This window comes from Chironomus tepperi, unplaced genomic scaffold, assembly GCF_022539635.2.
Source record: "Chironomus tepperi strain 1889 unplaced genomic scaffold, CSIRO-AGI_Ctep_v1 contig_419, whole genome shotgun sequence".
NCBI lineage: Eukaryota > Metazoa > Arthropoda > Insecta > Diptera > Chironomidae > Chironomus > Chironomus tepperi.
The window spans coordinates 494,568-520,749 of NW_027226541.1; the positions used below are offsets into that span (position 1 = coordinate 494,568).

The 26,182-nt window shown below is 36.9% G+C and overlaps 2 protein-coding genes across 3 annotated transcripts; one reads left to right on the forward strand and one right to left on the reverse strand.

Moving 5' to 3' along the window:
• Positions 1–3,981: 3,981 nt before the first annotated feature.
• LOC139097288 (RILP-like protein homolog) lies at positions 3,982–8,595 on the reverse strand. Of its 2 annotated transcripts, none has more exons than XM_070649085.1 (3): positions 8,172–8,595; positions 4,205–4,938; positions 3,982–4,136 (listed from the first exon to the last, which is right to left on the reverse strand). In XM_070649085.1, the coding sequence occupies exons 1-3, from the start codon at positions 8,451–8,453 to the stop codon at positions 4,031–4,033; spliced, it is 1,122 nt and encodes a 373-aa protein (XP_070505186.1). In that variant the 5' UTR covers positions 8,454–8,595; the 3' UTR covers positions 3,982–4,030. The 2 variants fall into 2 exon arrangements, with proteins under 2 accessions (XP_070505186.1, XP_070505185.1); XM_070649084.1 differs by having other exon boundaries at positions 3,982–4,151; positions 8,172–8,594.
• Positions 8,596–15,865: 7,270 nt separating this feature from the next.
• On the forward strand, positions 15,866–21,299 carry LOC139097318 (uncharacterized). The gene is made up of 3 exons (XM_070649126.1): positions 15,866–16,100; positions 18,035–19,152; positions 20,106–21,299. Exons 1-3 carry the CDS (start codon positions 15,866–15,868, stop codon positions 21,297–21,299), a joined length of 2,547 nt encoding a protein of 848 aa, XP_070505227.1.
• The last annotated feature ends 4,883 nt before the right edge of the window (positions 21,300–26,182 follow it).

A 26,182-nucleotide genomic window follows, 5' to 3' on the forward strand; every position in this document is an offset into this window, starting at 1 on the left:
TCGGCTTAAATCTTGCATGCTAGACATCGATTTACCGACTCTGAGCCAGATTCAAACCGTATTCGGTACAAAATTGTGTCAAATTCGGTATAAATCCGGTTTAAGGACAGCCTGATGCCAGATTTTTGATCGATTAACCGAACCTGAGCCAGATTTTGACACCAAATCAGAGTCATGTCAACCTCCTTCCAGATTTTTGATCAACAAACCGCTTAATCCTACTCAAAAATCCATAAAATCTCAAAATTATCACTCAATTTCCTACAAATTCACTCCAAAAACTCAAAATCACTCCAAAACCTAAAAAATTCCCCAAAACCATCTCTCAAATCATCAAACTATTTTTAATATTAAATCAAGATATAATATTTTTTTATACATAAATTTATATCACAAAAAAGGAAGGAAAGACAAGGAATTTTTATATTAGAATAAATATTTTTTTATAATAACTGCAATGATCAACTGTCTTAAATGGTTGACTATTTTAGGAGACTTTTTGGGATGTGTTACAATATTTGAGGGATGTAACTGTGTATGCTGAATGGGGATTAAGGGCGATGTTGCTTTGGTGATGACTGATGTTTAGCCTTAGTGAAATAGACACAGATTAGTCTAGTTTAGTAGTGCAAAATCTAATATTTTTGAAGCGCATTTTAACCGACGCAGTAGTGACACTACAAACGGGACAAGTATATCAATTACAGTAACGTATTGAACTACAACCATAGAAATCTTTCCCTTTGACTCACTAAAGCTAATGGAGTTTTGAGAGATTTTACAATTTTAAGACACAAGCTTGCAGCTAAGAATTTTAAACATCATATAACATACTTAGTGGAATCTCCAATAGGATAAGTCAGTTAATTGATCCAAATTACAACATCAGACAGGCATAACACTGGGATTAAGCCGGATTTAAGACAAATTCGACAATAAGTCAGAGTTAAGCCGGTTTTAGGTTGAATTTTTGATCGATTAATTGATTTAATGCTATTTGGGTGTCTAAGATTGATCCAGGATGGTCACCCTAGGATCAAACCTTAGTCCAGTGATGGGCAATCATTAATTCTTCACGACAAATCTAGATGGTGAGCCTCGAACATGACATAAGGTTCTTTGAGCTATTGAGCTCACACTAATGTGTCGCGACACACAGGTTGCCCATCACAGCCTCAGTCAAACCATCGCAATCATCATCATCATTAATCCACACACATACACACAAGCATCACCTCAAAATCACATCCAAAAAAGTATAGTTTCTCTTCCCATTCTCATTAGACACGTAAGAAAAACATAAAAAAGTTACAAATAAAAAATCGAAATGAAATGTGAATTTAATAGACAAAAAAAAAACAAGACAGAGACTCTTTTAGAATTTTATTGCCTTTGGGAGATCTATTTATGTTAGCAGCTTCTTTGTTTCTTACAATTATGGCTCACAAATGAGTCGTAAAAAGCACAAAAAATCCACAATTTCCTAATGTAATAAATTATTTCTTCCTCTGTGATGCTTAACTTGCTGCTATATATGTAAAGTCAATGTCAAGCACACGGATTTTTGCTGGATAATATGAAGCATGAATGAATTTAGACAATAAAGATTTTGGTACAAATGACAGCAAATTTTAAGCAGCAAAGTTGACTTTTTTTGGAGTTGGAATTTTTGACAAAAAATTTTTTTACTATTTTTTAAATTCAAGCAATAAGTGCAATTGAATGATTGTAAAGGATACATATCAATGACTACATGGACAGAATTCAAATGAAATATTCAGTATTATCTAGAATAAATTTAGGAGCGTAACCAGCGGGAGCTGTCAATATTTTTGCAAACGAGAGGAGATCAGATAGGTTTTCGGTGTCAAATACCCTTGCAAATTTAATAAGTTTGTCTAAATGGGACAGTCGTGGGGACCTTTATGCCACATTCAAGGGTCAGATACTATCGTTAAAATCAAGTTTTCTGCCGATTTGCGATAGTGTCTGACCATTTGCCGAAGCACACTGATACGTAGTTGTGTAGTTGGTTAGTGGGGTAGTAGTTGTGTCATGTCTTCAAAAAGGCTAATCCTTCAACCACTGATAAAGGAGAAGCCGTTAGAGCCAAACTTGAGTTCATGTATTGTGGCATGCTTGATTCTCTTTGTATGACGGCTTGATATGCCAACGCATCCTATACTAAACAGAGTCTCTTTTGATTCTTCCCCCAAAGTGGCTCAGATTGACGATCTCCAACACGAGAAGATGAGGATGATTTATATGGTGCAGTTAAGCTAAGACCAGACATGCTAGGCTGACCAGAACCTCATTTGGACTTGTGTGGGGTTTGAGGTCAATCACTTTGATTACGCTCCTAACCTAAACTATTGATGAGAATAGGATGAAAATGGGATGTCCAAATTTTAACCTTTGAAAGCTATGAAAAATATAAATTATTTATTAAAATTGCACTACTAAAATGATTAGCTTAGAATATTGAAGTTCACTAATTCATTTAGATTTAGATCAGACAGGTTCTGGGTATATCATTAAGGGTGTGGTCAATCACATTTTTGATTAAAATTTGTCAAATTTTGGTCGATTTTGGCCAATCAGTTTTGATTGATTTTCCACTAATTTGGCCAATTTTTGACCAGTTGCCACCCTCCAACCCCAATCTCGATCAATATTAGCTATGACTAAGGAATTTTCAACTCCAAAAAAATTATCCACCAACATGAAAATCTTCATAATTTTTAAAAAAGCATTTTTAGATGAAAATTTTTAGTTTGACTTTTTTAATGTAAAATTATTTTTTTTTGTCTTCATTATTTTTATGATTTTTTGATATTAAGCAACTGAAATTTTGTAGTAATTTAATGACTTCTTTTTATTTCTCTTATTTTTGTAATGATGAATTTTAAGAAATTGGAAATTTTTGATAGAAATTATTGAGATGAAATAAACGAGAAAGATGGAAATAATTTTATAAAAATACATAAAAATCTGTGTTTTGAATTAATACTTTTTTAAATAATCAGGTATTTTAGGAAGTAACCCTAACAGGCAAATAGGCCCTTTAGGTAGCATTCTTACAAATGTCTTACTGCACCATGAAGGTATCGACATTTGCAGACAAAACTCATGTTTTTCCAGAAATTTACAGGAAAATGACCACAAATCTCTCTCCAGAATACGCTCCTGGCAGCACCCATTGCACCTTAGTTTAATTAATTTAATTTCCTAAGCATAATACTAATGGTTACAATTCTAACAAACATTTCGTCTGAAAAGTGAATAATATTAGAATTTAACTAGGCTAAAATATGGATTTTTGATCTAGAAATTACCACCATTTGTTTCAATAAAATCATTTATTTATTTTTACTTTAACTTATTACAAATATAATTCGGATTTATTTGGTACATTTCATGATTTAAAAACAACTAACACTGATCTGACCCTGATAAATAATGAATATGCTCGTATCGTACCCTATGTATTATAAGATATGATGCCATCACCCTACCAAGTGATCATGCTCATTGTATATTAGGGTGTCTATTTGCTGTAATTAATTTATGATTCTTAATTGTATAATTAGTAAAATTTGAATGTTAATATACAATATATAAATCTATTTGTGTGAGTTATTTACAATAGATTTTTCCGGTATTGATACAGTATGGAACATGTGCATCACTATACTAATATCGAAAAAATCGGTTTTGGAACTTAAAGGAAACTTGGAATTGATATGAATTCGAATTCACATTGGTTGATTAATCGGTCGAAAATCTGTAATCTGGCAGATTACCCTACCATATATTAAAATCCGGCACCATGACAAACTCACATTTTCGGATTTTCGTTCGATCAACTGACTTATGCAATTCGACGGATCATACAAAATCCGAGTCAACTTTAAGCTCTATCGTTATTTCCCAATCAACAAAAGAGCTAGAATCTGTTCTTGAAAGTTACAAAGTCACCAATCCCAGATCTAACCCTTTTGTAGACTAAGAATTCGTTGTTCAGTATCCATCATATCGGAGTGCTATACAATGGTCCTGTCATTATTGAATCATTATCAAATTTTTGATACAAATTTGGATAATTTTCTCGATTTTGCGACACAAACTTGTGCAATCTATCAAAAAATGATCTAATTTAATTTTAAATATTAAAAAATTGTCAAAAATCTTCAAAATTACTCACAATTTTTTGAACTTTGGTTCCTCAACCGGTGCCTTAACTTCGAGCTCTTTTGACTGTTTTGCCGAACTTAAAAGCTGATCAATTTGCTTTTGTAATTTATCCTCAAACCTTCCATTCGCATGATCATTTTTAATCCTTTCCAGTTCCTTTTCAAGCTCGTCAATTTTTTCCATCAACTGCGTCCGTTCCTGAATCATTGAATTGACGTCATTAAGTGAAAATCGTGGCTGTTCGGTGTCGTTAAACTTCCGAAATGCTAAATCGTCATTTTCAAGTGACGCCATACCCAAATGATCCCTTAATATTAGGAATGTCTTGTGCTGATCGTGCATTTCCGCTAAAATTTCTTCACGTTCTTCGTACAGTGTCTTGACTTGACTTTCCATAGACCTGGATTGACGACGCATTTGCTTCTGTGATGTTCGCAGCTCGTCAATCTCTTCCGCTAAATCCCGAATTTCCAAGTCTTTTGCATCAATTTCATTTTGCTTTAATTTTACTTCAATTTCGAGCTTTTTGACTTGTTCTTTGAGCTTTATGTTCATTTTGTATTCTTCGGCATAAAGTGAGCCTGTTATGTTGTCGATTGATGTCTCGGACATTTTACTGAGACTACGTTCGAGGCTACGGCCTTGAATTTCGAGGAGTTTGCGGTTGTCTTCTTGGAGTCTTTTTACGCGAACGCGGAGTTCCTCGACTTCTGAGTTCCAAATTTCTTCGATTGATTCAACTTCCTGTGAATTGAATTGGAATTGGTTAGAAATTAATTAAATTTGAGGGTGCGGGTGAAATGGAGAGGGTAATGAGGGGTGGTAGGCAAGGGAAATCGGTAATGGCTGAAAAAGTGCAAATTAGATTTAGGAAAAGGGGCTTTTGTCTCGCAATACCCTAGAAGAATATTGTGTCCTAAAAACCACTTTGGATAGAATAATTAAGAATCACTATTGGTGAACTCTAACGAACTTCACCGAACTGTATCAAACTTTACTGAGCCTGACCAATCATTACCGAACCTTGTCGAGCCTTATCAAACAGTACTGAACTCTCCTGAACACTACTAAACCTTACCAAGTATAGCCAAACCCTACCGAAGCCTACTGAACTCTACTTAGCCTTACCTATCTGTACTGAATCTTACCGAGCTTAAATGGTCAATACTGAGTATTTTCGATCCTATCCGAACTCTATCGAGCCTTATCAAATAACATCTGGCCGAACCAAGCCTAACCGAGCCTAACCGAACCATAGTGAGTCTAAATGAGCTGTACCGAGCTTAATCAAGCTGTATCGAACAGCATTGAACCTTGCCTAGTCTTAACGAACCTTATTTAGCGTAATCGAGTAGTACTTAGCCTTACCAATTCTTATCGAACTCTAATGAGCCTAACCAAACCTGATCGAAACTAAGAAAAAAATACCGAACCTTACAAAGTATAACCTAAATCTATCGAACCTTAATGAACCTAACTAAGCTTTGTCGAACCTAACCGAAGTCTACCAAGCCTTATCGAGCCGTACCGAACATAACCGAGTTTTCTAAATATAGCCGAACCTTAATTAGTCTAACAGAACTCTCCCGAACCTAACCAAACTGTACTGAATAGTACCAAAGCTAACCGAGTCTAAACAAACCCTTTTGAGCACTACTGAACTGTACCTAGCTGTGCCGAATATTTAGTAAACTTGACGAGCCCAACCGAATTTTATCGAGAATGACTGAACTACACAGAATGTTGCAGTATCAGTGGTGCTCATATACCATCAAAATTCTGAACCAATTCTTCCTTAACATCAACACATAAATCTACAAATCAGCATAAATTCACGAAAATTGAAATTCTGCACTAAATATATACATTTATCAATCCCCCCACCTGATAACATTAATTACTTTCGCATCCACACTCATTAATCAGATATGTCAATTCTACAATGTACAAAAAACCAATTACAAGGCAATCATATTAAGCTGCACACAAAGCACATGATTTTGTTTTGTTGACTTTTTTTTGCTTGTTATCAATGTAATTGATTTGTTATCTATGTTTATCGCTCAGATGGTTTTGATGAAATTCAATTTTTTTTTGTAAAATGATGAGTAAAAAATTACGATTTTTATGACTTTATGACTAATTTAATGTTGGATGGGGATTAAAATGTAGTAATGTTGATTTTGAGTGTTTTAGTAATTTTAGTCATGAGGTTGGGGATTAAAATTGTTAAGAGTGATGAGTTGTAGCAGATGTATTGATTTTACTTGAGATCTTAGTGCTATTGAGGCTCTCAGAGAGCCTTGAGAATGCATTTTAACAACTATAGCCTAAGTAACATTTGAGTTCATGCTCTTTCTCGATTACATGTCAAGTAGTCTTATCTAATGAGCTAACTGAAGCTATTAAGAGTGGCATAGTGAACTAGTTTTGATGTTTTTGATGTTTGTGAGGCTTATTTAGATATAAGCTGTAAGCATAGGAAGAATAAAAGGCAGACAATCAAGCTCTAGGCCAATGATGGGTAACCTTTTATTCTTTTGCGGCACAGATTGATGATAAGCTTGATCAAAATTGCCCAGGTTGAGAAACCAGGCGGTAATGTCGTGGTATCCATACAAATACCGTCGATACGGTCTAGATTAACAGCCTGAAAAAGTGCACACTAGTGTGCCGGGCAACTTGTGTACCCAGCACTGTCTTAAGCTAAATTGACTCAAGATTTTGGGCCATATTCGGTAAAATCCGTCCGACTATATGTCTTCCAGGGTTCTAGTCATTGCCAAGACCAGTGTCATCCAAACCCTTCTTAAATTATAGCCCACTTTGATTGTAAACCACTAACGAAACCGCACATGGCATGTAGCTAATGATATTTCCAGTATGCTGAGGTATACAGCTTGAACAACACTAGCGGAGCACTTTCGATAAATAGCCTCGAAGCAGCCTTAACTCAAGTGGACATAATCACATTATAATCAGTTGATGGCAAGCCATTGTCCAGTTAATTCGTAATTCTAACATATTTTTGTCAAATTGCCTAACTCATAAACATCCTTGACCTATATCCAACAACAGAAATAACCCAAATTCGTCCATTGACCTCATTAACAAAGCCATACATCAAAACGGCGCTAACTTTATTTATTTTTGCAAATATTTATCGATATCATTTCGGGGTTTTGTTTACTAATACAATTTCAATTATCATCACTTAATCTTCACAGCTTTGATACACAGTAAATAATAAATTCCGACAGATTATTTATTTATTTTCAGTTATCAATCCGGTTGTGATGTTTATGGGAGGCAAACAAAGGGGGAATGACAATGAAATGAAGGTAAGGAAGATTGGGAAGTTGAGGTTGGGGATGGAAGTGGGGATTCCTTGCATGGCAAAGGTGAACGAGGACACATTGCCTCTCAGTCTCTCAGTCCTCTCAGTCCACTCTGTCCTCCCAGTCCTCTCAGTCCTCTCAGTCCTCTCAGTCCTCTCAGTCCTCTCAGTCCTCTCAGTCCTCTCAGTCCTCTCAGTCCTCTCAGTCCTCTCAGTCCTCTCAGTCTCTCTCAGTCTCTCTCAGTCTCTCTCAGTCTCTCTCAGTCTCTCTCAGTCTCTCTCAGTCTCTCTCAGTCTCTCTCAGTCCTCTCAGTCCTCTCAGTCTTCTCAGTCCTCTCAGTCTCTCTCAGTCTCTCTCAGTCCTCTCAGTCGGTCCTCAGGCCTCGGTCTCGATCTGAGGAAGCGAGAGTCCCTAGTATTTGCGTCAACGCGGCTATTATATCCCCGCACCAACAAAAACAGACTTCAAAAGTATAAAAAATTTAATCCAATTTTAATTATTTTATCAGTTAAGGAACTGCACTGAGTATATTGACAACACGAGTCTCATCCAAGGATTAACAATTTAAATGATAAGCATAAATGCGAACATGAAAGTAAGCAGCGATGTGCGTTATGAGTATATAGTCACGAACATCACCTTCTCATATGCTTTTTGACTCTCAACTTTCTCCAATTTTCCCTTTTCAAGTGCACATATCTTCTCGTGTAGCTCATAAATCTCCTGATTTGCTGTCTCATTCTCTTTTGACATTTTTTCGAGCATTTGGAGGGCTATGATGCACTTTGAGACGATTTCGTTGATGTCGTCTATACCGTACGTGGCTATTAAGCGCTCACATTCTTTCCCAATTTCACTTGCTAACTCATTTATGTCATTTATTGATAAATTTATTGTCGACATTGAAGTTAATTTTAGCATTTTGAGGATTTTAAAAATTTTAGGGATTTTTTTCAATTTTTTTCAATTTTTTTCAATTTTTTTCAATTTTTTTTTCACTAAAATTCAATCATTTGGCATCAAAATTTGCAACAATAAAAAAATTTCAAGAATTTTACACAAAATCGACCTAAATTGCACAAAATATCAGCAACGACTGAAAATGCCTGTATTGTATATCTTATCACTTGATTTTACTTTCTTATCGAACTTATTACAATACATCATTTTATAGTCATAACAAAAGACAAGTAATAAAGTCAGTAGCGATAAAATATTGATTAAGATTTGACTTTTATCTAAATGGATGTGTATTTGGGAGGAATAAGAAGACATGATGGAGATAGCATTGATGATCAACAGGAGGATTGAATGTTTGAGCAGAAGTTGAAGTTGATGGTCGACTAGAGCTCGACTAGACTCGACTAGAGCTCGACTAGACTCGACTAGAGCTCGACTAGACTCGACTAGACTCGACTAGACTCGACTAGACTCGACTAGACTCGACTAGACTCGACTAGACTCGACTAGACTCGACTAGACTCGACTAGACTCGACTAGACTCGACTAGACTCGACTAGACTCGACTAGACTCGACTAGACTCGACTAGACTCGACTAGACTCGACTAGACTCGACTAGACTCGACTAGACTCGACTAGACTCGACTAGACTCGACTAGACTCGACTAGACTCGACTAGACTCGACTAGACTCGACTAGACTCGACTAGACTCGACTAGACTCGACTAGACTCGACTAGACTCGACTAGAGCTTGATTAGATTCTCCACTCAGCTGGACTTGACTTAGCTTCACTAGGCTTGACTAGGCTTGACCATAATATGCATACTAAATTCAAAAATATAATTTAATTATTGTAGTATCAGCAAAAAAATCAATTAAATAGATATTTTAACATGAAAACTAATTAAGTAGTGATTATGTACGGTTGACTTGGTACTAACTAGTCGCACACAAAACGATATAAAAGCAGCACAAAAATGACTGATTAAATTAGTTTAAAAATTTAAATCAACAATGAATTTTAAGATTTTAATCTTCATTGTCCAAGTTTTAATATCAATTGATTATTCAGCATCCGTAACTGTTGAGTGGAGCAATTACGCCAATTTGGAATGCGAAGTCAAATACCATCATGATAAACAGTCTGAATATAGAGAATTACTGAAAATAGCAAATGAAAATAGGGAAAAGTGCTTGCAAACACAAAGTCTGTCTTTCAAAGTTACGTCATTTAAAAGAATTCCGATAGCATTTTCTAGCAATTTTCCAAATATCAAAAAACTTGCAGTCATAAACGGACAATTGACGACGATCAGCAAATATGATTTGAAATATTTCAGAGATCTTGAGGAACTTGAAATAAGAAATACAAAATTGACACAATTCCGTGGAGAATTTTTTGAGTTTACACCAAACATCCACACAATTATCTTAAGGAACAATCTCATCTCTCATGTAGATCCTGGACAAGTGGACAAATTAAAGCATCTTAAAACCCTCGATTTATCAAACAATAAGTGCATCAATGAAAAATTTGAATTCTCATGTCCAACAGATATTGTTGAATTCTCAAAAAGGATATTTTCGAGATGTCCACCTCAATACAAAGAAGCTCGTCGGGTTGTTCCTAACTATGACGAAGAAGATAGGAATCTTGTGATTCAACCATTTCCAGAGTTTGAATTAGATCATGTAGATGCAAAAACGGAAAAATTCCTATATCTATTTATTCAAGAGTTAATCGCAGATTATACTCATCAACTTAAATGTTATTTTGAGGAATTAAAGTCAAAGGGATTCACATCACAACAAATTTCAATTGCAATGTCGATGAAAATTTCAGGATTGCAAATAATAATGAAAAATGTAATGAGACAAATTTTGACTGAAAGATTCAACATAACTTTAAGTTCATTGGTTCAAAAATATTTAACATACGTTAAATTCCTAGAATCAATTTATATTTGGATCAGACAAATCCCAACTACTGAGAACCTTGAGTTCCCTGAGATCCCTTCGATCCCTTCGATCCCAGGACCAAATCCCTTCCCACTTCCCTTCCCACTTCCCTTACCACGTCCCGAACCACGTCCCGAACCACGTCCCGAACCACGTCCCGAACCACGTCCCGAACCACGTCCCGAACCACGTCCCGAACCACGTCCCGAACCACGTCCCGAACCACGTCCCGAACCACGTCCCGTACCACGTCCCGTACCACGTCCCGATCCACGTCCCGAACCACGTCCCGATCCACGTCCCGAACCACGTCCCGTACCACGTCCTGAAATTGAAATTGAATCAATTGACCAAGAATTCAACTTGCATGTCATAATCCATCAAGTCTTTGTGTCAATTAAAATCGAGATAATTAAGCAATTCCACAATCAGCAAGACAAGGACAGATATGAACAGCAATTAAAGGAACTGGAAGAGAAAGTCGAGCAGCAGGCAATTTTTTTCGAGAGCATCAAGACAGAAATGATTAAATACTGCCAGGAATATTTGATGAACTATGTAGAAAAATGGATAAGTCAAGGAAATGACCAACAATACATCCAGAAGGAACTTAGCGTCATCAAATACAGGATAGTCCATGAAATGAGACTCAAATTGGAACATATCATTAAGATCGAAGTCTACAAGATCATTCAACAATACACAAAAGTAGTCACAACATCAAATGGCACAGAAATCACAATTATTGTTGTCCCAAAGGATGAAATTGAGTTCCCAGAGATTCCGGTGATTGAATTGCCAAAACCCGAATTCCCGCCAATACCAAATCCCGAATTCCCGCAAAGACCACATCCCGAATTCCCGCCAATGCCAAGTCCCGAATTCCCGCAAAGACCACATCCCGAATTCCCGCCAATGCCAAATCCCGAATTCCCGCAAAGACCACATCCCGAATTCCCGCCAATGCCAAATCCCGAATTCCCGCCAATGCCAAATCCCGAATTCCCGCCAATACCAAATCCCGAATTCCCGCCAATGCCAAATCCCGAATTCCCGCAAATGCCAAATCCCGAATTCCCGCCAATCCCAAATCCCGAATTCCCGCCAATGCCAAATCCCGAATTCCCGCCAATGCCAAATCCCGAATTCCCGCCAATGCCAAGTCCCGAATTCCCGCCAATGCCAAGTCCCGAATTCCCGCCAATGCCAAGTCCCGAATTCCCGCCAATGCCAAGTCCCGAATTTCCGCCAATGCCAAGTCCCGAACCACGTCCCGTACCACGTCCCGTACCACGTCCCGAACCACGTCCCGTACCACGTCCCGAACCACGCCCCGTACCACGTCCTGAAATCGAAATTGAATCAATTGATCAAGAATTCAACTTGCATGTCATAATCCATCAAGTCTTTGTGTCCATTAAAATCGAGATAACGAAGCAATTCCACAATCAGCAAGACAAGGACAGATATGAACAGCAATTAAAGGAACTAGAAGAGAAAGTCGAGCAGCAGTCAATCATTTTCGAGAGCATCAAGTCAGAAATGATTAAATATTGCAAGGAATATTTGATGAAATATATAGAAAAATGGACAAGTCAAGGAAATGTCGATCAAGCTTACATCCAGAAGGAACTCACCGTCATCAAACACAAGATAGTCTATGAAATGAGACTTAAATTGGAAGAAATCATCAAGACTGAAATCTACAAGGTCATTCAAAAATACACAAAAATAGTCAAAAGAAATGGCTCAGAAGTTACAGTTATTGATGTCCCTACGACGAAAATTGAGTTTCCTGACTTTGAAATCCGTAATCTTCCAATGTTTCCGGACCCCCAACTGCCAGAGATGAATAACAATGATCATAAGTCTGAGGAAATTAAATTGCCGGAAAATACCTTCCCAGACACGCCAACCCAGACCTTCCCAACCCCTTCCAATATCCCATTTTATCCATCCCCAACCTTCCCAAATTTTGACATTTTCCAACTTCCAGAAATGAAATTCACCAACGGTCAATTACAGTCAATTAAAGTCACGTATGATGCCAATTCGATGAAAGTCATTCAGGAGATTAAGATGGTCATCCATAAAGAGATCAAGGAAGTCGGAGCTGAGATCATAACTGAGCAAACAACGCAGACTGAAAAGGAAGCACTTGAACAGAAATTGAAGGAATTGGAAGAGAAAATGAAGGAAAATTCAAATAAATTTGAGAAAATTCGCGAGGAAATGGTCGGCAATTGTATTAAGCTGCTCAAGGAATACAACACGAAGCTACAACAACAATACAAGCTTGAACAAGAACAATATGAAGTCGAACTTAATGCCATGAAGCACAAATTAGAGAAATTGTTAATGACAAAATTCGAGCATGTTGTGAAGGTTAGCATCGAAAAGTCCATAAGCAGTTCCAGCACGGAAGTCAAAATTGTTCGTGAGAATGTCAAATTTCCATCACTGGAATTATTAGAGAATCAGAAACTTGATAATTATCGAAAAATGTCTGATGAACAATCCAGACATGATTTATATGTAACAGACTTAATCAAGACTGTTCAGGCAGACATCGACGAACAAAAAAGTCAAATTACACATTCAGCCATGGATTCCGATGCCAAACAAAAATATTTGAATTATTTAATAGATATTAAACATATTTTAATCCATAAAATACCAGATATTGCTAAAAGTCACGAGAAAGTTTGGGCTGAACATGTTGAAAGAATCAGAAGTGAGGTCGATGATCCAGCAAAGCAGTCGAAACTTATAGAACAATATGAAAAAAGACAAAAAAGAAGACTTAAACAACAAATTAAGTCATTTATTGAGAGTGAACTTGAAAAGACAATGGATAAGGCATCAGTTTCGAAACATTGGTACAAGGAATCAATTGAGCAGTTTAAGAGAATGATTTCATTTAAATTTGGTGCTTAAATATGTTATTTTGATGCTTTTTGTTTAATAAATGGTGATGGGAATTATTGCAATTATTGAATTAAACTCGATTTTATAGTTATTGTGCCTTAATATGCTATTTTCAGGTGTCATCCTTAAATTCCTCAAAATGAACAGTCTGCGATTAGTCGACAATATGTATTGGTTTCCAAACAAAGCAGTTAAGTGCCTTCCTTACTTCCCTTGTCGTACAGATCAATTGTGATCCATGACCTCCCTCAGATGTCTCCTAAAGCTGGCTATATCGTTGGCTTCTGTCTGTCAATTATCGACATCAAATGCCATGCTGTCTCTATCAACAGCTCCTATCCATGATTTCTTACGCCTTCCTCACATCTTGTTGGTCAAATAGGTTAAATGCCAAGCTCAAATCTGCTATGGTAATTCCAATATCGTCGGTTTAAATCCAGTCATATCCACATTTTGTTATTTTTTTTTGGAAGTTTTAGAAACTTCGACGATAGAGCTGTCGATAGAGATAGTATCGCACGCTAGTAAGCGATAGAGCCAGCATAAGGTGCCGACCAGAATTGTGAAACGGCTTGATTTTATCGGTCGGCCAAAAACGGCGAGCGATAAAAACGGCAGCCGATAAAAAACAATGGCCGATAGAAACGATGAACGACTGGCCGATTCTCTCGGCCGACGACATCGGCCTTCACAACTCTGGTGCCGACTTGCGGAGGTCATGATCCATCACACTTGATCAGTACGGCAAGTGAAGTAAGTAAGATATTTCGACTAAAGTGTCCTGAAGTTTCGATCTCTACAAATTCTGGAAGCCGAGGCTGTAAACGAGACTATATATAGGGCGGCCATCTGCTGTATTTTTGCCGGGACACTGCTGTACTTTTCAACCTTGCTACTGTGTCCCGACAAAGCCTCAAAATTTTTCCAAAAGTGTCCCGATTTTTTGCGAAAATCCTCTGGCCACCCTAACTATATAGGAAGTCTGAAAGTACTTTGAAAATTTGATCTTTTGGTACTTACTGCATATTTTTAGCTGCTGTAGTTTTGGGAAAATATCAATTAAAAACTGGATAGACATGAAAATGGTGTGAATATAAAAAATTATGTTACAGACGTGGAAAAGCAGAACTGTTGCTTCCAATATTTATTATTTTATTCAAATTACAAATAATTTGTAGATTTTCGTCAATCAATTATTGAATTCCTTACTTACGTATTGGAACCATGCTCCGATTTGGAGCCTAGATTATTATAAAAGACTTTCCATCTGACACTATTGCTGGTCACATCACAAAGCTTGTCGTCATTGAATTGTGGCTTGACTAAATTCGCGACTAGATTCGCGACTAGATTCTCGACTAGATTCGCGACTAGATTCACAACTGAGTTCGACAGGCTTGACTACAACATACATGCTAATTTCACAAAACATAATTTAATTATTGTAGTATCAGCAAAAAAAAATCAATTAAATAGATATTTTAACATGAAAACTAATTAAGTAGTGATTATGTACGGTTGACTAGGTACTAACTAGTCGCACACAAAACGATATAAAAGCAGCACAAAAATGACTGATTAAATTAGTTTAAAAATTTAAATCAACAATGAATTTTAAGATTTTAATCTTCATTGTCCAAGTTTTAATATCAATTGATTATTCAGCATCCGTAACTGTTGAGTGGAGCAATTACGCCAATTTGGAATGCGAGGTCAAATACCATTATGATAAACCGTCTGAATATAGAGAATTAATGGGAATAGCCCAAAAAAATAGGGAAAAGTGCTTGCAAACACAAAGTCTGTCTTTCATAGTTTCGTCATTTCAATCAATTCCGACAGAATTTTGTAGATATTTTCGAAATATCAAAAAACTTGCAATCATAAACGGCCAGTTGACGACGATCAACAAATATGATTTGCAATTGTTCAGAGATCTTGAGGAACTTGACATAAGAAACACAAAATTGTCACAATTTTTTGGCGAATTTTTTGAATTTACACCAAACATCCACACGATTATCTTAAGGAACAATCTCATCTCACAAGTAAATTCTGGACAAGTGGACAAATTAAAGCATCTTAAAACCCTCGATTTATCAAGAAATAAGTGCATCAATGAAAAATTTGAATTCTCATGTCCAACAGATATTGTTGAATTCTCAAAAAGGACATTTGTGGAATGTTCAGTTCATCTCAATAGATATCGTCGAACTTTCTTATTACCGCTCCTTTGGTATTGGTATTATTATGACGATGACGATGACGACCATCACAAGAGAAAAAAAAAAAAACATCATCATAGGAACCATGAACGTGAACGGGAACTTGAAAGGGAACGTCAACGACTTGAACAGATTGAAAAGGAACGAAAGGAAAAAGAAGAAAGGGAAAGATTAGAAGAAGAAAGGAAGCAACGAGAACTATTTCTACAATCAAGGATCAACCTCACCGATATTCTGAATATATATAGAGAATTTGAAATGATCATCAAATATCAATATGAGCAATTTGAAATCAAGATACGTGAACTGCAAATTGAATACTTTAAATCATTACAGAACTACATGGAAGAACTTCTAATGCAAAGACTTTACGATAAATATATAATCGAAGCTAAAATTAGAATTATTGCATTTCAGTTCCAAAAGGAATTGAGAATAAAATACGAAAAAGTTTGCAGGTTATTGATTGAGAAGATCTTGAAGGAAGCGAAAGGTAATTGTATTGAAATTTCATTTGAATGTCATAAAAATGGGTCGGAAATAGCCATCAGAGTGCTATTGGAGTCAAAGTTGACAGAACTTTCAGAGTCCGGACTCCAAAAGTCCAAAAAAAGGCTTAAAAGTTGAGTCATCTCCAATAGAATCCGGGGTTTAATGGAGGTGATCTAGTCAGTAGAGTCCGGACTCCAATGGGGGCTCCTTTACATTGGAGTCCTGCTTACTCTGATTGGGGCACTTCTTTTTTAATACGGTGACAGTGTGGTGCCTTAGTATTGTGATCCATGACTCCCACAGGCGTCGCCTGAAGTTGGCTCTATCGCTGGCTTCCACTTGCTAATTTCCGATACCAAGTACAATACTATCTATATATGCTGTGTTATTCCAGTCTTATTTCCTGTTTGACTGTCTGTATCTCTCGATATAATGGTCATTGGCAGGTTTTATGCTTGATTACTTACTTACTTACTGGAACCATGCTCCGACTTGGAGCCTTACTACTTACTTCGCTCAAGTGTGATCCATGGCCTTACTCAGTCGGTTCCTGAAGTTGGCCCTATCGATGGCTAAAGCTTGCGAAGATTTGGAGCTTAGGTTGCTACAAAAGGCCTTCCAGCTGACTCTGCTGTATCACAAAGCAAGTACAAATTCTCAGTTTTGGACAGCTAACTGGCATTCCTTCATTACTGTCCTAAGCCATGTTGCTTTTATTGTCTAGTTAATTGTTAGGCGTGAGTTGAGGTGACTTGGTGACCGAATGGATTCATATTCTGGTACCAAATTATTGTGATGCCGACTAAGGTTTCATTGGTTCGAGAATCGGCAGCAGAAGCTTTTTTATCTGGGATTTTTGAATCATATGCAGTGGAAATGTGGCTCACGGCCTTCATTTGTAGGCTTCAGGCAGTAATGACATGAAAAGAGTAATTCTGATCCCACTATAAATTGTGTGTCTTCTACATATCTACAAGCAGAGTTGGCAGGACATTGGAGTCCGTGAAGATTCATCATGAAGATTCAGAGCTGTTCTAAAGCATTTTGCGGCTCATGACTTGTAGACAGACTTGGCAGGACTCCAAAAAAAAAAGTGGAGTCCGGACTCCACATTGGAGTCCTGCCAAGTCTGTCTACAAGTCATGAGCCGCAAAATGCTTTAGAACAGCTCTAAATCTCCACGATCTGGATTTTCTAGCTATTTAATTCTTTAACTGCCTGATTGATTAGCTACTCGAATATTTGACAGTCTGGATAACGTTTATCAATTTGTCAAGCTATTCCTAAAAGACATACGACATTAAAAAATCAGAAAATTGTGTCCTCAGACTGACAAAACTCTGGCTTTAGGTAGGACTCGGTAAAATCCGAGGAAGAATCCAAGTGGTTCGGATCCCACTATAAATTGTAGGTCCAAATGGTGTGGTACAACAGATTTAAAATTGCATTGCCTCGAGCTCATAAGGCTGGGCAATTCAAGCATTATATATATAGAGTCACGTTAGTTTCCCATCGTTCTAAGCGTCACAAAGCTTCCAATCATTCCCTAACCCCTAAAAGTCTCTTAAGAGCTTCATGTCCTCAAATATGCTAGTTGATCATGCTCACAAACGTTATGCACAAAGAGGCTGATTGGATTACTTACTTACTTAATGGAACCATGCTCCAATTTGAAGCCTAGTTTACTTCAAATGACTTTTTATCTGACTTTATTGCTGACCTTATCCTAAACCCATACAGACGAAGTGCATGAATATGAGTATTATCCTAGTACTTTTACAAAATTGAACATGCTTAGGGCGGCCATCTGCTGTATTTTTGCAGGGGTGCTGTTGTACTTTTACCTGAATATTAAGACTTAAAAAATCCAAAAGAATCCTCTTTGTCTGTTAACTCAAACCTAATTCTAACTATTAATTCTTAAATCATTCACAGGCTCATCGAATATAACGATGTTATTCACAGATCAGACTATTCTCTATTATAATGGAGTTAAAATTAAATGGGCATCAATTCATTATCCAAAAATTTTCTTCCCTAATTTTAAAGTTATTACAAATAAATTTGGAAAATTGATAATTTTTATCATCGACGGTGGACAAGTTGGACGATTATTTAACAAGGAAAATGAAAGTTACCAAAAAGAAATACCAGGTCCAGAAATTGAAACAGATCCAGAAATTGATCCAAATCCAGAATTTGAACCAGGTCCAGAGCCTGAATTGATTCCAATAGATGAAAATACGCTAAAATTGATATATCAATTTATTCTAGAATTAATTAAAAGTTATATAAACCGACTTAAATTATATTTTGAGGAATTAAAGTCCAAAGGATTCACAGCACAACAAATTTCAATTCTAATGGAGAAAAAAATTTTAGAGCTGCAAATGGAAATGAAAAATGAAATGAAACAAATTTTGAATGACAAATTCCATATAACTTTAATTAAATGGATTGAGAAACTCTTATTATCCGTTAAGTTCCCAGAATCAATTTATATTTGGATCAAACAAATCCCAACTATTGAGAATCCTAAGTTCCCTGAGATCCCTGTGATCCCAGTACCAAGACCCGAAACACGTCCCGAAACTGAAAGTGAATCAATTGACAAAGAGTTCAACTTGCATGTCATAATCCATCAAGTCTTTGTGTCAATTAAAATCGAGATAATGAAGCAATTCCACAATCAGCAAGACAAGGACAGATATGAACAGCAATTAAAGGAATTGGAAGAGAAAGTCGAGCATCAGTCAATTATTTTTGAGAGCACCAAGACAAAATTGGTTAAATACTGCAAGAAATATTTGAACATCTGTGTAAAAAAATGGGTAAATCAAGGAAATGTCGATCAAGTTTACATCCAGAAGGAGTTAATTGTCATCAAACACAAGATAGTCTATGAAATGAGACTCAAACTGGAACAAATCATCAAGACCGAAGTCTACAAGATCATTCAAAAATACACAAAAGTAGTCACAACATCAAATGGCACAGAAATCACAATCATTGTTGTCCCAAAGGATAAAATTGAGTTCCCAGAGATTCCGGAAGTGACTGTCCCTAAGCCCATTCCCCCAGACATCCAGTTCCCTCAACCCGGCTACCCGGGAAATACCTCCCCAAAGCCTCCCTTCCAGTTCCCTCAACCCGGCTACCCGGAAAATACCTCCCCAAAGCCTACCATCCAGTTCCCTCAACCCGGCTACCCAGAAGAAAATAAGTTCCCAATGCCTCCCTTCCAGTTCCCTCAACCCGGCTACCCGGGAAATACCTCCCCAAAGCCTCCCTTCCAGTTCCCTCAACCCGGCTACCCGGAAAATACCTCCTCAAAGCCTACCATCCAGTTCCCTCAACCCGGCTACCCAGAAGAAAATAAGTTCCCAATGCCTCCCTTCCAGTTCCCTCAACCCGGCTACCCGGAAAATACCTCCCCAAAGCCTCCCTTCCAGTTCCCTCAACCCGGCTACCCGGAAAATACCTCCCCAAAGCCTCCCTTCCAGTTCCCTCAACCCGGCTACCCAGAAGAAAATAAGTTCCCAATGCCTCCCTTCCAGTTCCCTCAACCCGGCTACCCGGGAAATACCTCCCCAAAGCCTCCCTTCCAGTTCCCTCAACCCGGCTACCCGGGAAATACCTCCCAATGCCTCCCTTCCAGTTCCCTCAACCCGGCTACCCAGAAGAAAATAAGTTCCCAATGCCTCCCTTCCAGTTCCCTCAACCCGGCTACCCGGGAAATACCTCCCCAAAGCCTCCCTTCCAGTTCCCTCAACCCGGCTACCCAGAAGAAAATAAGTTCCCAATGCCTCCCTTCCCAGACATCCAGTTCCCAGAAATCAAGTTCCCTCAACCCGGCTACCCGGAAAATACCTCCCCAAAGCCTACCATCCAGTTCCCTCAACCCGGCTACCCGGGAAATACCTCCCCAAAGCCTCCCTTCCAGTTCCCTCAACCCGGCTACCCAGAAGAAAATAAGTTCCCAATGCCTCCCTTCCCAGACATCCAGTTCCCAGAAATCAAGTTCCCTCAACCCGGCTACCCAGAGCCTAATTTCCCAGGAACCCCAGGATTTGAGACTCCAAAACCCGAAACACGTCCTGGAACAAGTCCTCAAATTGAAATTGAATCAATTGACCAAGAGTTCAACTTGCATGTCATAATCCATCAAGTCTTTGTGTCCATCACAATCGAGATAACGAAGCAATTCCACAATCAGCAAGACAAGGACAGATATGAACAGCAATTAAAGGAACTGGAAGAGAAAGTCGAGCATCAGTCAGTCATTTTTGAGAGCATCAAGACAGAACTGGTTAAATATTGCAAGGAATATTTGAAGAACTATGTAGAAAAATGGACAAGTCAAGGATATGACCAACAATACATCCAGAAGGAGCTTACCGTCACCAAACACAAATTGGTCCATGAAATGAAACTCAAATTGGAAGAAATCATCAAGACCGAAGTCTACCAAATCATTCAAAAATACACAAAAGTAGTCACAACATCAAATGGATCAGAAGTTACAGTCATTAATGTCCCTAAGACGGAAATTGAGATGCCGAGAATAGAAATTTCAAAAATATCAACTGTCGAATATCCGGAAATTCAAGTGACAAAAGAAACAACAGTTACAAAGCTGCCTGGCACATGGACGTATAGAGTCAACCCAAGTCCAAAAACTAACGAATTACGGAGACATTTACCACAACAAGTAGCACGTCCTGAAACAGAAATTGAAGACGTCCAACTTGATAATTACCGAAAAATGTCTGATGAACAATCCAGACATGACTTTTATGTAGCAGACTTAATCAAGACTATCGAGGCAGACATCGACGAACAAAAAAGTCAAATTACACATTCAGCCATGGCATCCGATGCCAAAGAAAAATATTTGAATTATTTAATAGATATTAAACATATTTTAATCCATAAAATACCAGATATTGCTAAAAGTCATGAGAAAGTTTGGGCTGAACATGTTGAAAGAATCAGAAGTGAAGTCGATGATCCAGCAAAGCAGTCGAAACTTATAGAACAATATGAAAAAAGACAAAAAAGAAGACTTAAACAACAAATTAAGTCATTTATTGAGAGTGAACTTGAAAAGACAATGGATAAGGCATCAGTTTCTAAACATTGGTACAAGGAATCAATTGAGCAGTTTAAGAGAATGATTTCATTTAAATTTGGTGCTTAAATATGTTATTTTGATGCTTTTTATTTAATAAATGGTGATGGGAATTATTAAGCTTGATTTTCTAGTTATTTGTCTAATGTACGTTCTTGCTTTCCACCAACTCTGCACGCTGCATGACCCAGGGTATATCAATGCAACGTACCTAGCCGCAATTTGTGTTTCGCGAATCACACAAACTGAGTTGACGTGACTAGAACAGCAAAAAAGCATCTGAATCCAACTAGACGTTCCCTGACACTGAACTCAGGTCGTTAGAACGGTAGTCCGATGCTCTAACCACTTGACAATTGTGTATTTTGGTACATACTGCATATTTTAAGCTGTTGTAATTTTGTATCAATATCAATGTAGAATCTGGATTGTTTTCAGAGAAAATTCTAGATATTCACACGCTAAAAAGGCGTGAATATAAAAAAATGATATCACAGACCTGAAAAGCAGAACTGCTGCTTTCAACTTTTAAATATTTTGTTCAAACTACAAAGAATTTTGGATTTTCGCCAATTCTTTATTGAATTATTTACTTATTTCGATGGCCATTCAGATCAATTGTGATCCATGGCCTCCCTCAGATGTCGCTTAAAGCTCCCTCAAGTGTCTGTCAATTAACAATACCAAATGCAAGACTGTCTCTATCGACAGCTTTCTTCTAGGAGTTCTTTAGTCTACCACTTTTAATTATGAGCATTTAAAAGTTTATTTTGTAGTTTCAGTCGTCAATAAAATTCTTATTGGAACCAAGCAGTTTCACTTTGAAGTTTTGAATCTTATTGAATTATTAAGCAACCAAAATGCTACCAAATTTTGATAAATTTGCATGTAAAATTGTCTTTTTTGCAGATATATTAACTTCAATGTAGATATGACATTTTTATCCAGAATCTCTCAATTTTAGGTTTGTTTAAAACAGAATCTGGTGTGTTTTGAAAATGTATCAGATGTAAATATATTCTCCGATGCACGCATGAAATTCGATGAATTTGTGTACACATTCTTTAAACCAGAATTAAGGGTCAAACACTTCAGTGGTACAGTCTTGTACTTACTGTAATTTTCATACAAGTACAGTAAGTATTGTAAGTATTGTGCTGTACTTACTGTACCTTCATATAAATTCAACAAGTACAGTAAGTACAGTACTGTACTTTTGGAGTGTTTGGAGTATTTGACCTTTGGCCATAATTGTCCTGTTTCACTGATCTTAGATTTTCCTCATTTTTGGATTATCCACTTCAGTCTTTTAGAAATATCTCAAACAATTGGAAAAATGCCGATCCGGATAAACAAACTACACTTTAACAATTTTTAGCCTGACCTACTATCTACTAATAATTTTATGACATTTTTTGATGTTTTTATGCCTGAAAAATTTGACTTTATGGACATTTCTAGAGTTTTGGATATAAAAATTACCTTAAAACTCCACCCCAATATTTTTAGGTGCTTTTTTTCGATAAAATAAATTTAAACTTTTTTTTTTAAAAAAACTTTTTTAAACTCCTTTTTTTTAATTTTTTTACCTTTAAATATTTTTCATATTTTTCTTGCCTGGTCCTTAATGTAAAATTTCCTATAAATTCAATTTTATTTTAATTTGTATAAGGACAAATTATGCCGGAAAAACCCAATTCATTAAAGCAACTGAAAGGATCGATTCCAGGTCGAACAATTAAATCGAAGCTGTATTGTAATTTACATAAATGGAATGAATGAAGCCATATCCTTTTTTTGTTTAACTTAACGTAACTTAATTTTTTTTTTTATTTAATTTCTTGGGTATTTTTTCATATTTATTTTTTCTGCCTCAACGCCATCGTAATATCACTTCCAATACAAATTATTTTCTCATGTATGCTCTGCTTATTGACTTTAAATCGACTAAGGTTAATATCAAAATATTTCTTATTCTGTTCAGCCGTAAATTAAAATTTATAAATAAAGGATGCTTATTATTAAAGGAGGCAATGTTTCATGATTCTACGGTCAACTAAATAAGTGACCTTAACAGGCAAAATGACCGCTATTTGGTACCGTAGTGGTGTTACTATAATATGAAATCATGATTTTTGCTTTTTAGGGTAACTAAGTAAGAATGATATAGCACTTAAGATCCAATCAGCACTCATATGGATAGAATTTTAACTGTTATTTTAAATTGACGACAACTAACAAGACACTTTTATGATTCCTAGGTGGATAATATGACACAATATCCAGCCAATAACTGGATGAACCTAGAAATCAATGAGATACATCTAGGAACTAACTGGATATTATGTCAAGTTGTCCACTCGAGATTGATTTAAGTCAAATTTTTCACTAATTTTGCACTGATTTCAATAAAATTCATCCATTTTTTGAAATTTTATATTTTTCACACTTGATATGACTGTACTTCCTTCCTTCACTGACCGTACATATCAATTTTGATCCATGGGCTCTCCTAAATGGTCCTTACTTACTTCCTTGGCTGGGGCGCACGAGGACCCATTGCCGCGTGTAGGGAATGTCTGAAGACGGCTCTATCCTTCGAAACCTCTTAAATGGTGCCTAAAACCAGCCATATCCCTAGCTACCACTTGCCAATTCCCAATTCCAAGTCCAATATTGTCTCAATTGACAGCTTAATTCTATGAATTGATATGACTTACACTTAGAGATACTAAAGAGTCAGGGTTGTTAAAACATATTCTGTTTTACAGAATGTGTAGATATATGTCACATATTTCATGTGTGCACAGGGGAAATGTGTGGATATATGTCAAAAGTCACACATTTTCGACACAAATCCATCAAATGACACATTTTCAAAGCACACCAAATTCTGTTTTTAACAACCCTATTACCCATCTGACTTACATTTACAGTTACAGTCACACTAAAGCTGTTTTTTTTTTTCAAATTTTCGAGTAAGCCTTAGGTCCCGAAAATCTACCTACAATTTTAATTTTTTTTTTTTAATGGATATTGAATATTGTTTATTGAATTTCTATCAAATTTTATTAATTATACGAAAATTCAAAGTAATCTCAAATTTTGTAAACAAAATTCAAATCTAGTCTACAAAAAAGTCAAGTCAACTTCATGCTCTTCATTTCCAGGAGCGCATTTGCACTAGGATTTTCCTAGATTCCATGGAATTCACCCTACACAACAGCCTCTTCAAAAAAGTTTCCTTAATTTTCTGTTTACAACTTTTTGGTACCTAAGTCAGGCCTAGGGACTAGTATAAAATTGGGCCTTTTTACTATAACCTAATCATTAGCAAACTTACAATCAGGAAGCGAGCATTATTTAAAAATTAAAAATTTTAATAAAAGTTAAAAAAATATTTTAAAAATTTAAAAATTATTAAAAAAAGCTAAAAAATTAAAATAAAAAATTTAAAATTTAAAATAAAAATTTCAAAAAATTAAAACAAAAATTGTGGGCATTTAATCCACAAAATCAGCCATAAACAGCCTCAACAATTAAGGTAAGAATCAAAATTTATCGGATAATATGGATAAAATGGACGAAGCATACCTCGATCGACTCATAAACGAGCAATCAGCTGAGAAGACTCACCTCCCACCCATCATCGAGGGTGATGAATCTGAATCCGAATGCGACACGAGCATCAACACCACAAAGAGTGCAACAGAATTTGACATGGGTGAAATTTTGGACCAAAATATTCCAGATGCATTAGCTGTTGATGAGCTATCCAATGAAGCTGATCCTGATGCATTTATTGTTCAGACTGAGGCATTGGATACTGATTATTTGATTGAGGAGGATGATGGTGAGGATGAGGTCCAAGAAGTGGACTATACCCAAGTCCAGCAGGTCCAAAATGTGCCATACATCGAGGTCCAAGAGGTCTATGTCGACAACCTGCCAGAAGACTGTGACGAGGATCAACAAGAATCCGAAGAATTGTTATATTGCGAGGTCCAAGAGGACGTCCAAGACGAATCCCAAGAAAAAGTCACCAAAAAGAAAAGAAGACAAAAAAATTCCGAAGAAAAAGTCAAACAAGTCATAAAAGTCATTAATGTTCCAATTGCATGCGATTCATGCTCAATTGATTTTGCAACTGAACCATATATGAACCGTCATTTGAGGAGTAAGAAGCATGATCGTGCATTAGAAATGGAAAAACGTGGCAAGAAAGTCAATCAAAAGAGGAAGTATGTCAGGAAAAATGCATCCAAATATCGTCAAATTGAAATTGTTGAAGAATATCCAATTGAATCAGAATATGAATCTGAATCGGGTTCTTCAGAAGGTGAATCTGATGAAGAAGGACCAAGTGATCAAGCTGGACCAAGTGGTCAAGCAGGACCCAGTAGTCAACCAAGACCATGTGGTCATCAAGCTCCAAATGGTCAACCTGGTCCAATGTATCAGTATGTTACAAGAATTCAACCAGTTCCAAGTGGTCAAGCAGGACCAAGTGGTCAAGCTGGACCAAGTGGTCAAGCTGGACCAATTCGCCAATCTGCACGTATCAATCAAGCTGGATCAAGTAGCCAACCTGGACCAAGTGGACAACCAGGTCCAATGTATCAGTATGTTAGAAGAATTCAACCTGTACCAAGTGGTCAAGCTGGACCAAGTAGCCAACCAGGTCCAAGTGGTCAACCAGCACCAATTCGTCGCTCTGTCCGTATCAATCAACCTGGTCCAAGTGGACAAGCTGGACCAGTTGCTCAACCTGTAATACTTCGTCAGTCACCACGTATCAATCAATCTGGACCAAGTGGTCAACCAGGACCAAGCTCCCGATCTGGTTCAATTTATCAGTATGTTAGAAGAATTCAACCTGGTCCAAGTGCTCAACGTGTCCAAAATGGCCAACCTGGTCCAAGTGGTCAGTCGAATCAACCTGGTCCAAGTGG

What these genes read in the sequence shown, in the direction of transcription:
- LOC139097288 (XM_070649084.1), bottom strand. Translation starts at nt 8,453, where the DNA reads ATGCTAAAATTAACTTCAATGTCGACAATAAATTTATCAATAAATGAC. An exon ending in GTCAAAAAGCATATGAGAAG is followed by an intron (nt 4,939 to 8,171) that starts GTGATGTTCGTG and finishes TTCAATTCACAG; the next exon opens with GAAGTTGAATCAATCGAAGA. An exon ending in GAACCAAAGTTCAAAAAATT is followed by an intron (nt 4,152 to 4,204) that starts GTGAGTAATTTT and finishes AAATTAAATTAG; the next exon opens with ATCATTTTTTGATAGATTGC.
- LOC139097318 (XM_070649126.1), top strand. Translation starts at nt 15,866, where the DNA reads ATGATCATCAAATATCAATATGAGCAATTTGAAATCAAGATACGTGAA. An exon ending in GATCTTGAAGGAAGCGAAAG is followed by an intron (nt 16,101 to 18,034) that starts GTAATTGTATTG and finishes AATCATTCACAG; the next exon opens with GCTCATCGAATATAACGATG. An exon ending in AGTTCCCAGAGATTCCGGAA is followed by an intron (nt 19,153 to 20,105) that starts GTGACTGTCCCT and finishes CCAGACATCCAG; the next exon opens with TTCCCAGAAATCAAGTTCCC.